Source organism: Carassius carassius, chromosome 21 (genome assembly GCF_963082965.1).
Source record: "Carassius carassius chromosome 21, fCarCar2.1, whole genome shotgun sequence".
Classification (NCBI taxonomy): Eukaryota; Metazoa; Chordata; class Actinopteri; order Cypriniformes; family Cyprinidae; genus Carassius; species Carassius carassius.
In genome coordinates this window covers 24867738-24881575 of record NC_081775.1, presented here as the reverse complement: position 1 = coordinate 24881575, position 13838 = coordinate 24867738, and the positions used below count along the sequence as shown (strand labels likewise).

At 37.1% G+C, this 13838-nt stretch overlaps 1 protein-coding gene across 8 annotated transcripts in view; it reads left to right on the top strand.

The window, feature by feature from the left end:
* Positions 1-11594, top strand: part of LOC132097958 (probable voltage-dependent R-type calcium channel subunit alpha-1E) — a 146306-nt gene extending 134712 nt beyond the window's left edge. For 5 of the 8 annotated variants that reach the window (XM_059503999.1, XM_059503996.1, XM_059503995.1 and 2 more), the window contains 13 exons: positions 42-133; positions 294-462; positions 747-874; positions 2898-2994; positions 3712-3817; positions 3915-4022; positions 4223-4323; positions 4569-4675; positions 5503-5626; positions 7539-7667; positions 8454-8595; positions 8925-9100; positions 9843-11594. In XM_059503999.1, the coding sequence (XP_059359982.1) occupies positions 42-133; positions 294-462; positions 747-874; positions 2898-2994; positions 3712-3817; positions 3915-4022; positions 4223-4323; positions 4569-4675; positions 5503-5626; positions 7539-7667; positions 8454-8595; positions 8925-9100; positions 9843-10334 (1971 nt within the window). In that variant the 3' untranslated portion in view covers positions 10335-11594. Of the gene's footprint in view, positions 1-41; positions 134-293; positions 463-746; positions 875-1473; positions 1571-2897; positions 2995-3711; positions 3818-3914; positions 4023-4222; positions 4324-4568; positions 4676-5502; positions 5627-7538; positions 7668-8453; positions 8596-8924; positions 9101-9842 lie in introns of all 8 variants that reach the window. The other 3 variants (XM_059503993.1, XM_059503992.1, XM_059503997.1) reach the window with 2 other exon arrangements.
* The last annotated feature ends 2244 nt before the right edge of the window (positions 11595-13838 follow it).

The following is a 13838-nucleotide window of genomic DNA, read 5'->3' as shown; positions in this document are numbered from 1 at the left end:
AATTGTGACAAGACACTTTTTATGTGTTTTTACTCTTTAAGGTATTTGGCAACATCAAGCTAAATCCAAAAAGCCATATCAACGAACACAATAACTTTAAGACATTTTTTGGTGCACTCATGCTTTTGTTTAGGTAAGATTAACTTCTTTTTTGTTGTAAAAAATGGGTGCTACATTTTATGGCATGTTAATTATTTTACCAGGAAACTAATACAATGAAGCAGTCCACCCTTTGGGGATGAATAAATGTGACTTCATTTATGATATACATAAATATGTGTGTGTGTGTTTAGGAGTGCAACAGGTGAGTCATGGCAGGAAATCATGTTATCGTGTTTAGGAGAAAAGGAATGTGAAAAAGATGAGTCTCTCAACAACTCAGCAACAAATGAGAAAAAAGATTGTGGTACCGACTTTGCATACTTCTACTTTGTCTCCTTCATCTTCTTCAGTTCTTTTCTGGTGAGACGCAGTACATTTTAATGACACAAATACTCAGTGTTACAAACGTGTACTCAAAACCTATTCACACCAAATCCAGTTTTTTTTGGCACATAAAATATATATGGTGAGATTTTAAACATTTATATAGATTAAACATTAAAATGTTTTGATTAAAATGAAACTAGTATCATTGAAAACATGAATATCCGCCACTGCTTAACACCATGAAGCTTACTCTGAATACCTTTCTGCTTTATGTCTATTTCGCAGTCACTATATTAACATCTCTAACTCTTATTTAGATGCTAAATCTGTTTGTGGCCGTGATCATGGATAACTTTGAGTACCTGACACGTGACTCGTCCATTCTGGGTCCTCACCACTTGGATGAGTTTGTACGGATCTGGGGAGAGTATGACCGTGCAGCATGGTGAGAGATACAGCTTTCCACTCCTTCAAGTTGATCACATGCAACACAGTATTCTCATTCTGAAACATAATATTTATTTGATTATAAGGTATTTATTAATACATACAATTGTTGATTTACATTTTTATTTTAAATGTATGCCTAATGAATGTCATATTTGAAAAATGTACAGGGAAATTTGCTTTGTTATTAATGTTTCTGTATCTTTCTTTACTCTAATTTGTAACCCTGCAGGATTATTTAAAGGGGTCATATCATGACGAATTTTCTTTGGTCTTTTAAGATTAAAGAGTTAATTACACTAAGAAAGCAAGCTCTTGATGAATTTGGAGCTCATTTACTGACACTGCAGAAAATGGTTGTCAAAGCATTTATTTTGAAACAATTACAGTTGCAAAATTACAGTAGTCTCATTCTACAATTCAGAAAAAAAGGGTGTAAAATGGATTAGGTGTATCATGATGGTTTTTGGTGCAAAAAACTTCACTAATGTATGGTATGACCCCTTTAAATATTTCATGAAAAATATATGCACTCCTACTACATTTCTCTTTAAAGTTGTCTAATTTACTGTTAACGGCCAGTATTTCCTTCTCCAGTGGAAAACTACACTATAAGGAGATGTACAAAGTAGTTCGTTCAATATCACCTCCACTGGGCTTTGGAAAGAATTGTCCCTACAGGGTGGCATGCAAGGTTTGGCTCACCCACAAAAAAACTACCCCTCTGCCTCTCTTTCCTCCTCTGCTTTTATCGTTCGCCACTCCTTCAATAGATAACACCCCTCACCCCCTTCTCGTTTCTGTGATCTACTCCAGTGCTACTTCCACCTGGTCAAAGACTGGCAGAGACAAAAGCTCAGTGCACAGAGAGACAGCTCATCCCTTTGGCCCGTGTCCTGCTCCTGAAGTGTGAATAACTGCTGCAGTTAATGACACTGAGAGCCATCCATCAGTGAACTCCATTAGATAATATCTAACATTGCCAATGGATGTCAGAAGGGAATCAGTCTCTCTGTGTCTGAATTGGATTTGGGGCTTTTATTGAACACTATTGCATAAATGTGGGTTTTAGGTTAGAGCAGGGCAGACTCCTCATGTTCGCCATTGCCTCACCTGTTTGTAAATCAAGAGAACATTATGCTCATCCTCTCCCCTGAGCTACATTAACTTAACTTTATAAATTAACTTTAATTAATAAAATAATACTACAATTCATTTTTAAAGGGGAAATATTTGCTATTTGGCTTATGAGGGCATATTTTTAACTTTTTTTAATTATAAATAACATGCATGTTACCATTTTATATTTTGTATTCGAATTAAATCATTTATATATTTAATCTAACACATTATATAAAACAATTCTATGTTTGATATTATAATTACATATTACATTTAATCACATACACACACACATATGTAGTATTTGTATTTTTATATTTCACTAAATTTTTATGATAATTTTTTATATGTATCTGTTATATTTAATAAATATTATTTATATAGACATGCATTTAAAAAAACATATATTTTCAACAAGTCTTATCCTTAGCTTTAAAGGTGTTTTTTTTTTTTTTTTTAACGAGAGCCCTTGTTAATTTCTGACTCTAAGCACAATGCTCCTTGTGGGTTAATTTATTATAATAGCAGTACTTCCTTTTCAATACAGCCAGTCAAATCCTCAGATCCACGTGCTGGACTCATCAGATCTTTGGCTGTTTTAATATTTCTCTCCTTTAGCCTCTTCTATGCCGGCATTGCATAGAAAGTCCTCCACCTGACCTCACCTCTATGTTTAATTACCTGATGTTTCCCTTTTTGACAGTTTTTATTTTCTTAAGTATGAAACTCATTAAAATGACCTTCCCTTTCCTGTCTCTTCCTTCTCCCTCTATATTTTTTGTTGTTTCCTTTTTCCTCTATGCCAATCTTCCTCTCCTCCCTCGTTCCTTGGGAATACCCAATTCTTCTTCCTCCTCCTCTTCTTCATCACATTGCCCCTGGTGACTGCCCCCTCCTAGTGGCCGTATTCATTACACTGATATGTACGAGATGCTGACCTGCATGTCGCCACCGCTTGGCCTGGGCAAGAAATGCCCCTCCAAAGTGGCGTATAAGGTAGTCTGCAGTATTACGATTTGAATAAAGTCTGCTTGGTTTCAAGAGGCTCAAGCTCTGGGCTGTAGTTACAGTGTCCTGAAGATATATTTGGACACTTTAAACTAAAAGAATATGAATTCTGATTATTTGCATTATGTAAAAGCCTATTGAACCAAGTGAGAATGATTTGTTTAATACAAGTTAGATCAAAGTTTGCATTTGTTTTTTTTGTTTTTTTCTAATGCAGTGACAGCTTAAGGGTTTTAGGACCACTGTATGTCAATAATTAAAATACATATAGTTATATTATAATTTGTAGAAGATCAGTGATGTTATTCTTTGTCATTGTCTTTTAATCATCCTACCGTGAAGTCCCTGTACATCCACCAGTGATACTTTATTTGAATATGTCACCTTAACGTCTTCAAAACACTATCATAACCCTGACATTTATTCCAGTGTTAAAGACATATTGCAAAGGGCATATTCATAAAGTGTGATCCTTTTTCTATTTCAGTGCATAAATCTGTAATCTGTCGCTATCCAGTATATGTGTTTCAACTGTGTGCATGAATATGTGATGTTGTGACGTCATCTTAGTGTTAACTGTAGAAGTTAAAAGACAACTAAAACTAGATGACTATTAGATCATTATTTAAAAAACATCCTCACTCCCAGGCTTTGCAATACTTGTGTTTCTAATTGTCTTCTGTCCTTATGGCTACTTCCTCTCAGCGGTTGGTTCTGATGAACATGCCAGTGGATGAAGACATGTCCGTCCACTTCACCTCCACTCTTATGGCTCTGATACGCACTGCCCTGGACATTAAAATTGCTCGAGGTTGCACTACAGCTAATTTTCAGTTTTTTAAAGATCAAACATCCTATGATGTCTTTTTTTCCACAGTAATATTAGTTAAATGGTCTTTGTGTAACAGGGGGTGAGGACAGGGGTCAGATGGACATAGAATTGCAGAAGGAAATCAGTGTCATCTGGCCACACCTCTCCCAAAAATCTCTTGATCTGCTTGTACCCATCCACAAAGGTGAGAGATCTGAGTGAGAATTGATATTTGACAGCATTTTATTTACATTTTCTGAGTATAATTCACCTCGAACTTGACTGTTTAGCTTGTGGTGCCATTATTGACCACTAGGGGCGCCCACTAACTCCCCTTAAAGTGAGGGTTATTTGCAGCCGGCATAGAAATCTAAGTTGTCCACAACAAACAAATCTTTCTTCCAGCCAGTGACATGACCATTGGGAAGATTTATGCAGCGATGATGATCATGGACTACTACAAGCAGAACAAAGCTAAGAAGCTCCGGCAACAGCTTGAGGAACAGGTAAAGTGTCTTTTACTTTCTACAGCAATAGAACTTTAGAGCTAAAGACTTTTCATGCCTATTCAACCAGCTTGCAACATTGACAATGCCAATGTCACATCTATATCGAACTGTATAGAATGCTGTTCATTCTACTGAAGACACATATTTAAATCTCAATTTGAAGTGTAAATTTCCTAAATATTAAAAAGGTTTACCATTTTTAGGGGTACTGGATCACTGTGTCATCTAATGTTTTCTTGCAGAAACATGCACCGATGTTCCAACGCATGGATGCATCTTCACTGCCACAGGACATTCTCTGCAGTGCCAAAGCTCTGCCATTCCTGTCCCACAGTGCAGGATCTGCCCTGTAATTGTACATGTTGTGTGTGTGTGTGTGTTGTACTTACAGTACATTCGCCATGTATCTGTCTGAGCCAGTCTTATTTTAGTATCATTGATACACTAATATAGTTTTTAAGATTTTGAATTAGAGTTTATATTAGTTAAGTAATTTTTTTTTCCGCTTTTGTCATTTTTATTAGTTTTTTTATTTTATTTTATATGTTAATATAGTTCTATAATTTAAAGTTCTATAATAGTTTCATTTATTTAGTTTGTTGTTTTAGTATGTAGTACTATCTTTAATTAAATTCAAATGAGAAATGTTGCTTTGGCAACTAGCTGAAATATATTTCAGATATTATAAGTAGTGAAAATGTTTTGTCATGGTTTTAGTTTTAGCTTATAGGGTCAGGGTTAATAATAACCCTGGTCTGCTCCTGTATACAGTGTATGTACACTATAGAGTGCAGTATTTTAAAACATTATTGACACAATTCTCTATCACAGTTTTTTTTTGATAAAGATTAAAAGTTATATATAGTTTTACATAATATACAATTTCCTTATGGATTACATGTTATGCTATATAATAAAAAATAATATAATTTTATGCATCAAATGTTCATATCCCCCTACTTAAAATGAAAATTTTGGCCTGCCCTAGCTTGGGTCAGCTTGACGTCTTGATGTTTTTAATTATATTCAATCGCAATGTTGCAAACATTTGAAATGAATTGTGATAAAATCATATTTCTGATCGCCAAAAACAATGTTTGGACCCACAGTTTGCAACCTATTTGTGGTGCAAGCCAATATGAGCATAATTGACAAGTTTCTCGGTTGTTTCCTCAGGAGTAGAGGTGGGTTTGTGGCACTGAGTCCCATCTCCCCTCAAGATCTCTTCATGCAGACCTTGGCCCAAGACAGCATGGAAGACAGGGATGAATACCAACACCAGTATCACCTTCAGAGTATGGTAGGAGAAACTAAATACACAAAGAAATACATCTCACCTTGACATGTCTTGCATGATGTGTTTTATTCATTATTTTAAACATGTGCATGAAATACCTGATAGCTACTTCTGAAACAACATTCAAATTCACAATCTATTTACAATTCTCAAACTGAATGTGAATTCAGGCTCATTCTCAGTCAATTCCCTAGCGATTTATGAATAATTCAGTTTGGAAAACTGATACAAATTGTAACAGAGTCTTAATACCTCACAGCCAGACACTGATCAATTTGTAAAAGTTTTAGGAATAGAAAAGTGAAACATAAATTTCAGAGTCTTAATTTTGAGATATTATTTACAAAGCAAAGACTGTAATTGGCAGTGATATTTAATCTATCAGAACGTTATCTGCATGGACATCACCTCCCTGATTCACAATCCTGCTTGATGCTTCTACTTTTCCTTACTCATTCTCTTTTCACATTTGCAGCTTTATTATCATCCCTTTATTATTTGCCTTCTGGCCTTGTAAAGGGAGAGATTTTAGAGAGCTGTTCTTTTTTTTAAGTTTGGAAGGGTGTATTGATGTGGTTTCTCAAGGTTAGACTGCCAGGTCCAGATAACTTCTAGCACTTATATAACCAGTGAGCAGTTATACACAAGCTTAGATGTCTTTCTGTGCTTTTATCTGTACTCTTATTTTCTAACCCTCCTGGTAGATTTTTCTTTGCCTCTCTGAACTGAACTGTGATATAACTCTAGATGTCTTATGGGATTTTACGTTGGTTTATGTTTGGAACTATTTTGTAAAAGAGTGCTTGTGTGTATGCACAATATGTGTGGCTTCTGCTTTGGAACTTTCTACACCCCCTTTGAGTTGCTTATACATATTGGCTCTATGTTGTGCTTATGGTGCTTTCCTCTTGCCGCTTTACTTTTCCTCTATGACATTTTTGGATATAAGCTTACCTTTTCTTATCTTTAAATAAATACTTGCTGCTAAAAAGGCGTATACGATTAGCCAGGTTATTTTGACTTTAGTACATAACCTTGCATTTTTATTCTATGTCCACGCCTAACAATGACACACTTGGTGCAAATGATATTTGAGGCCTGTTCACACCAAGAACAGCAATGATAAACAAGTTCTAAAAATCATTCTAAATTTAGGAGAATAGCAAAGTTCACACCACAACTATAACGATATAGAAAAACAGTGCTGTTGGGATCAATTTCAGAACAGTTTTTACAGCTGATGAACAGTAAAACACTGACATACTTAATTTGCATTTAGGGCTTGCGCATTAAAATAGCAGAAGACATTGCACAGAGGTTTTACAGAGCAAACTTGAAAAAATAAAAATACCTCATGTATACAGCACTAGTTTCGACAACATAATAGTCTTGCCTCCTTTGGAGTTGCATTGAAAAAGACTGTGTTGTTTTTATTCCGCTACATTGACTGCATTAGTTAAATTCATTGTTAAATCAAATAGAGTACACTAGCTAGATTTACTGATACGCTCAAAACTAGGCATGCTGAAGACATCTGCTGGTTAAAGCCGTGTAAATGCAACAGCAAAAACTGATACTGACGCATACAGAAGTATAAATAAAATTTATCTACAAACGCATTACTCTATTGACAGAGTGACAGATTCTCTCTACTCTTTCATTTTTATCTCATTTAGAATTTTGGTTTCTCGTTTGGTGTCTTTGTGAAACGTAAAGCAACAGTAGGTCACTTACATTGTTGTATGTTAATCTTAAAACTGGAGTGTGTACGCTTGAAAAAACAAATGCTGCAGTGAATGCCAATATAGTTATCGTTATAGCTATTGTTATCGCTCTTGGTGTGAGTGGGACTTTAGAGCTGCTTAGTGTTGTGGACTGAATGTCTTTCCCGTTTTTTCTCCTTCTAACTGCGTAGGTGCCAGAGCACAAAGAATTTAGCAGTGCGCTGTGCCCCACTAGCATGCAGGCTGATCCTCTGCAAGTGCCGGGGAGAGGCGTCTCTATCCGAGCCTGTTCCATGCCTCGCCTGGCGATAGAGCCACAGGTACTACCTGTGTTCGCATAGCCTAGCGATAACTAGCAACTATGTCTAAATCTGCTCTGTGGTTAGCGTCAGCTTTGCAGTTGATCCCAAAGAGAGAAAGGAAGCGGTGAATAGAAAGGTGTAGTTTGTGATTTGGTGGGAATGTAATGTGTAATCCTGCTGGAAATTCAAACTAAAACCATCTTCTGATTTGGTTTGGTAACATGTTTATATAGCAAAACCTCATAGTGTTTAAAACATGAATTCTGAAATATTCTAGTTATATAAATATATTTGGCTTAGTTTTGATCTTTTATATAAATATAAACATAAGATAATATTGATATATTATTAGTGTATAAATAGTGTTCAAATGATTTAATTGGGGTAAAATGTTTTAGATGGTGATTAAATGTTGTGTCAACCTGTTTAAAACTGGTGGACCACCTTGTTTAATTTAGTAGGGACCTATGGTTTAACCAGCTACCAGAAACAAACCATCTTACCGGCTTGACCTACCAGTTTTTTTTTTCCAGCAGGGAATGTAAGGAGGTGGTGATTGCCTTTGTTAGAGCTCAGTTCAGAAACTTTTTTATATAGAAACTCATTTCATTTACATTGTTTAGTGTAATGTCACTATGTACGGTTTTAAAGAGAGAATGTGTAAACGTTGCAGCATAACATGAATTTGTTTCATTTTTGTCTCTGTTTTTGTGTTCTGTTTGTTGATGCATGTGTGCTCTTGGGGTTTATGTGCGTGTTTTGTCTGTTCTCTGTGTGTTTTTGTATTTTGTGCATGTGCTGCAGGTGTCTTCAGAGAGCAAACTGATGAAGCGCTCCTTCTCCACGATCGGTGATCAGTGTGTGAATGGTGACTGGCAGGAAGAGTTCTCGCTGGAGAGGGTGAGCCCAGACCGTCTGGAAAGACCCAGGCAAAGAAGCTTCAGAGGTCAGTTTGCAGTAGGGACGTCAACAGCACTGGTACTTTGGTACCGAGTCAATACTAATATTGACAAACATTATTCAATCCTGGTCTTGGGTGTCTCTCCCTTATTTAAGGCACCTGATTCAGATCAGCTCATCAGTTGAAAGCTCAATAAATTGAGTGTATCAGATAAGAGAGACATACAAAATGTGCAAACTGCTGGGTCCCCAGGACATCGGACATGTGTATGTGCTTTATGAAGATGCCCAGGCTATGGCTACATTTATGTTTATTTTTGTGTCTGCACTTGTCTTAATGTGCTTATGCTTATGCTTGTGCTTGTGCATGTGCAGCTGTTAGGTCAAACCTGCGGGAGCCAGTGGACAAAGAGAGAGGACGGTCTAAAGAGCGAAGACACCTGCTGTCTCCAGACGTGTCTCGTTGCAACTCAGAGGAAAGGAGTCAATCCCAGGAGAGACGCCACTCTCGATCGCCCAGTGAGGGCAGGAAGCACACGACCCTCAGACAGGTGAGGACACAAACACATGTGCACACCCTCTGACCTGGCAGAATATTTAGTGTTTGCTATGGAAAGGAAATGCTAAGGTGAACAAACTGGTATTGTCATAAAATCATGGTGCTAATTTTAAATTATTGGATTTAAATGGTCAAAAAATCCCACTGATTTACAGTATCATTCAAAAGTTTAGGGATGGAAATGAATAATTGTATTAAACAAGGATTAATTAATTTGTTCAAAAGTGACAGTAAAAATATGTTAAAATGTTACAGAAGATTTATATTTCAAATAAATGCATAACTTTTGAAGTTTCTATTTTTAAAAGAATCGTGAAATGCATCATGATTTCCACAAAAAAATATTAAGCAGCACAACTTATTTTCTATTTGTTCCTTGAGCACCATATCAGCTAAATAAAATGATTTTGGATGGGTCATGTGACACTGAAGACTGGAGAAATGGCTGCTGAAAATTCAGCTTCGTCATCAAAGAAATAAATTACATTTTAAAATAAGTTATTTTAAATTGTAATCATATTTTATTGTTAATTGTGATCAAATCAATGTAGTCTTGGTGAGCATAAGAAACTTCTGTCCACAACTTTACAAAATCTTAGAGACACCAAACTTTTGAACAGTAATGTACATAATTATGCCTTTATTTCTTCCCTCCATCATCTCATTACTTTCTCTCTATCTCTCTCACTTTACTTACCCATAAGCATTTACCCCATCTCTTCTTATCCCTATAGGGAAATAGTTCAGGCAGCCCAGTTCCCTCCACTTCTGATTCAGGGACGCCTCGAGGGCGCCGTCAACTCCCACAGACACCTTCTCGGCCTCGGCCCCACATCTCCTACTCTCCATTAGTGTGCCGCGCTAATCCCACACAGGGGGGGGTTCGGTCACTGGCCCAGCCCACAGAAGAAGGGGAGGAACCAACCGGGACTGGGCCAGGCACCGCCATGGCCCATTCCACCCCTCACCACTACATCTCGGAGCCATACCTGCCACTGCAGGAGGACGTTAACAGTCCGGACTCAAGTAGTGTACAGGAGACTCTCACGTTTGAGACTGCCATGGCAACCAGCCTGGGACGCTCCAACACCATCAGCTCTGCTCCACAACTACGTCACACCTGGCAGGTGCCTAACGGACATTTCCGTAAACGACTAGCGCAAGCCACGTCGGGGACGTCAGGCTGCGAGCTTCTCAGTGACACTGATGAGGATGACCGGTGTTAGATTGATGTTCGGATTGATGCCTCTGAACATTGTGCCTGGATTTAAGGAAAAAAAATGCCTGTGTGTGTTTATTTGTGTGTCTGTGAATCTGGAGTCTAATCAGAGATGTGTAATCATCTCAGAAGAACCATACTAAAGAACGTATTGTGGTGAAAGGACAGCAGCAAACATGTTGAAATGATCAACAGTCCAAGCATGAGTACACTGAGGTTGAAGATCAGGTTTTTGCCCTTACACTTTCTCTGAACCCACTCATAGATGAAGTGCTGGCTGATTCAGATGCATCCAAATGCATCATCAGGATTTGGGTCTTGCCTGAATACACTCAGGTTTCCAAACCTGCCTCAACATATTGAGATGTCCCATCAGCAGAAAATCTGTATACTGCCAATAAGGACAGCATGTTCAGACACAGCATTTACATGGACCTCTCCTGGCATGGTATGCAGCATTGTACATGGGGATGCCACTTGTTTATGATTTTCAGAGGCTGATGGGCAAATGACAGATGCGTTAGGGGTGGTTTGACATCCTGATTGTTCTGCTACCTGTGTCGGAGGTTTACTAAGGAGGTACACAAAAGCATACACTCCAATACACACACTCAGAATGCGAGCAGTGATGTTCAGTCTGTCTATGACGAGAGGTAAATACCCCTTTAACTACATATCTTAATAATGACTGACATTCCGTGAAGGTAACAGGGATGTGAAGGGCCTGATAAATAGTGCATGACATTAATGCAAGTGGATCCAGGTGACTTCCTGGCCTTTAACAGTGGAGTTTATATGGAGGACTGTATTGTATGTAAATAATATAAATCCAGTATATGTACTGAGAAGTTTCCAAGCCATGTTTTCTGTAAAGAATCTAAATTGTCTTAAAGATGTTATCTTTTGTGACACAATGACCAATCCCTGTCCTTTCTATTTGTAATGCAGTCTATTTGAAGTGGTTCACATATACCATGTTATGTTTGACTTATCTCATTCTTTTCTAGCTGATTATTCTTGGCCCTTAAGAAAATGTCTGAAGTTTCTCTTGGGGTGAATCTCACAAAGACTGACAGGGTCATTATTTCACCGCAAAGCCAAGAGGAACAATAAACTATTATATTTTGTGGAAAGAAAATTAAGCATCCAATATGCAAGCAGCCATTATGAATTTTTGCATTGCTACATAGAATTGTTTACCTGTGCAGTAAATACAATACAAAAGTAAAATGGGTTGCGAACATTATATCAAAATGCAGAAAAAAAAGGATATTTACTGAATATGTAGTCTTATGAGAATATTGTGAGAATTAAAAAAATCTGGATACATTGCAATCCTGAGAATTTGGGGGAAATAATGTCCTTAAAATAATGTCACAATGCAAATAATCTTAATGGTACACAAATAGGGATTCTTGCTGCCTATGCAAATTATAATTTCAAAGCAACAACAAAAATGGTAAGATATGACCTGTACATGTTTTACTGTGATTCACCCCTCTAGCTCTATTAAAATAATGGGAAAGCAATTACAGTGAGTGTTCGTTGCCTTTGGGTTCATTTGTAATGTTTATTGTGAATTTCCGTTTATAGTTTGGTATAGAAACTGAATGATTCTTGTAGTTTAATTGATGAGAAGCATCACCTCCTTACGTGCTAGGCCTAGCAGAAAAGCTGCTCTTGCGAATGCATTAGCAAAATTTAAAATGTAAATTTAGCCTGAATATGGTGAGCTGGGACTGAATAGTAGCTGTAGGAAAAGGGTGTAACATGTAATATTAGTCTTTTGAGTATTGTAGCAGAAGTATGGAACCAGTTTTATTGGTCACCCAACATGCCTCCTCAGACTGGTCTCCTCTCTCAATTCCACATAAACGACACAAAAAAACAAAACAAAACTAAGATAATTAAATAACATTTTTGAATTAATAAAGATCTTTGGTTAGTTTCTGTATATTCCAGCATATTATTATAAGCATTTTAAAATCAGTTGCCCCTCAAGAGAATTTCTGTATCATGTGTTGTGTTGTAATTTGTTTTCTTGACATGTTCCTGAATGTGAATTGAGAGTATTTGGTACATGTTCTTCATGGCCTGCTGGGGGTCGTTGCCTTGTAAATTATATGAAATAAAAAAAAAGATTCCCATTGCAACAGTCCCTGCTTCCTAAATCTTTTGTTAATGTTCTGTGTGATTTGTTTTACAGTTTATACTTGGTGTAATGCCGTGTGTGAGCGAGTTGTTAGAGTGGATTCTCTGATCTAGCATACTGTTTTCAGTCAGCTCTGAGGGTTTTGAAGACTATTTCTTGTCTCCTATATGGCTCTATTGGCAGTACTGTGGTTATTTATAAACTCTATTTCAAACTGTGAGATTCTATATAGCGCTTCAGAAGCGTGTTGTTGACGAAGATTTACTGCTGCTGTCTATATTTGGCCTGTCCCACTTTCCTGAAAGCCCAACCATCTGTTTTTCTATAAAAACTAAAAATGAAAATGCCCACGAATGTGCTAAGCATTTAGCATTAGACTGTAAGGTTCATTTTGGAAGCATTTCAAGAGATGTGTAGGCAGTTAAATTAATGGATGGATGGCTAGACATATAGGTGTAGATAGATAGATCCAGAAAAAAGACACATTATTTAAAGGTTAGAAATTTATTTGTCAAGTCAAGTCTGCTTTATTGTCAATTCTTCCACGTGTACAGTACATACATACAGAGAATCGAAATTGCATTACTCTCAGACCCCCGGTGCATACAGATAACATTAACAGTAGAGCCTAAAAATCTAGATCAAATATAAAATGTAGATACAACTGTAAAATAAGGGAATGTAAAAAAGACATATAATAAAATTAAAAATAAAGTTAAATAAAGCAGTGCAAGGCACATGGCAGATAGAGTGCAAATCAATGAAGTGAACAACAGTGCAGATAAAAGATTTTTAGTGCAAAAACAAGGGCTCAAGAGCATTTATTTTATTTAACTGACTGATGAGGTAGTGGAATGACGTCAGTTCCATGCTGAATGAGGTACTGAGCAGACCAATGCTGCACAAAGTGACTGGTGCATGACATCGTGTATTAGTTGGGGGGGGGGGGCCTGGGGATGTGGAATCTAGGTGGGGGGGGTGTTCATAGTTCAGTGGTGCCTGGGGCAGAAGAGGGGAGAAAAGTAGTTCAGCTTCCTGACAGCCTGGTGGATGAAGCTGTCCTTCAGTCTGATGGTCCTTATTTGGATGTCAATCCAGAGTTGTTGTTGTTTTTTTTAAGAGGTAGCAAGTGTTGACAAAGTCATTTAGACAAAGGGAACTTTATTTTTTATTTTATTTTTTTTGCAACCTGTATTTGGGGTCTTAAATGACCCTGAACAGCGCATAATTGTTAATTTTATTGTTATTACTAATGTTTTTGTAATTTTGCCATTTACACTATCCCTTCTTTAAATATTTGTAACTTCTAAAAGCACGTATGTTGTGGTGAATGTTCATAGATTTGCCAACCTGACATTT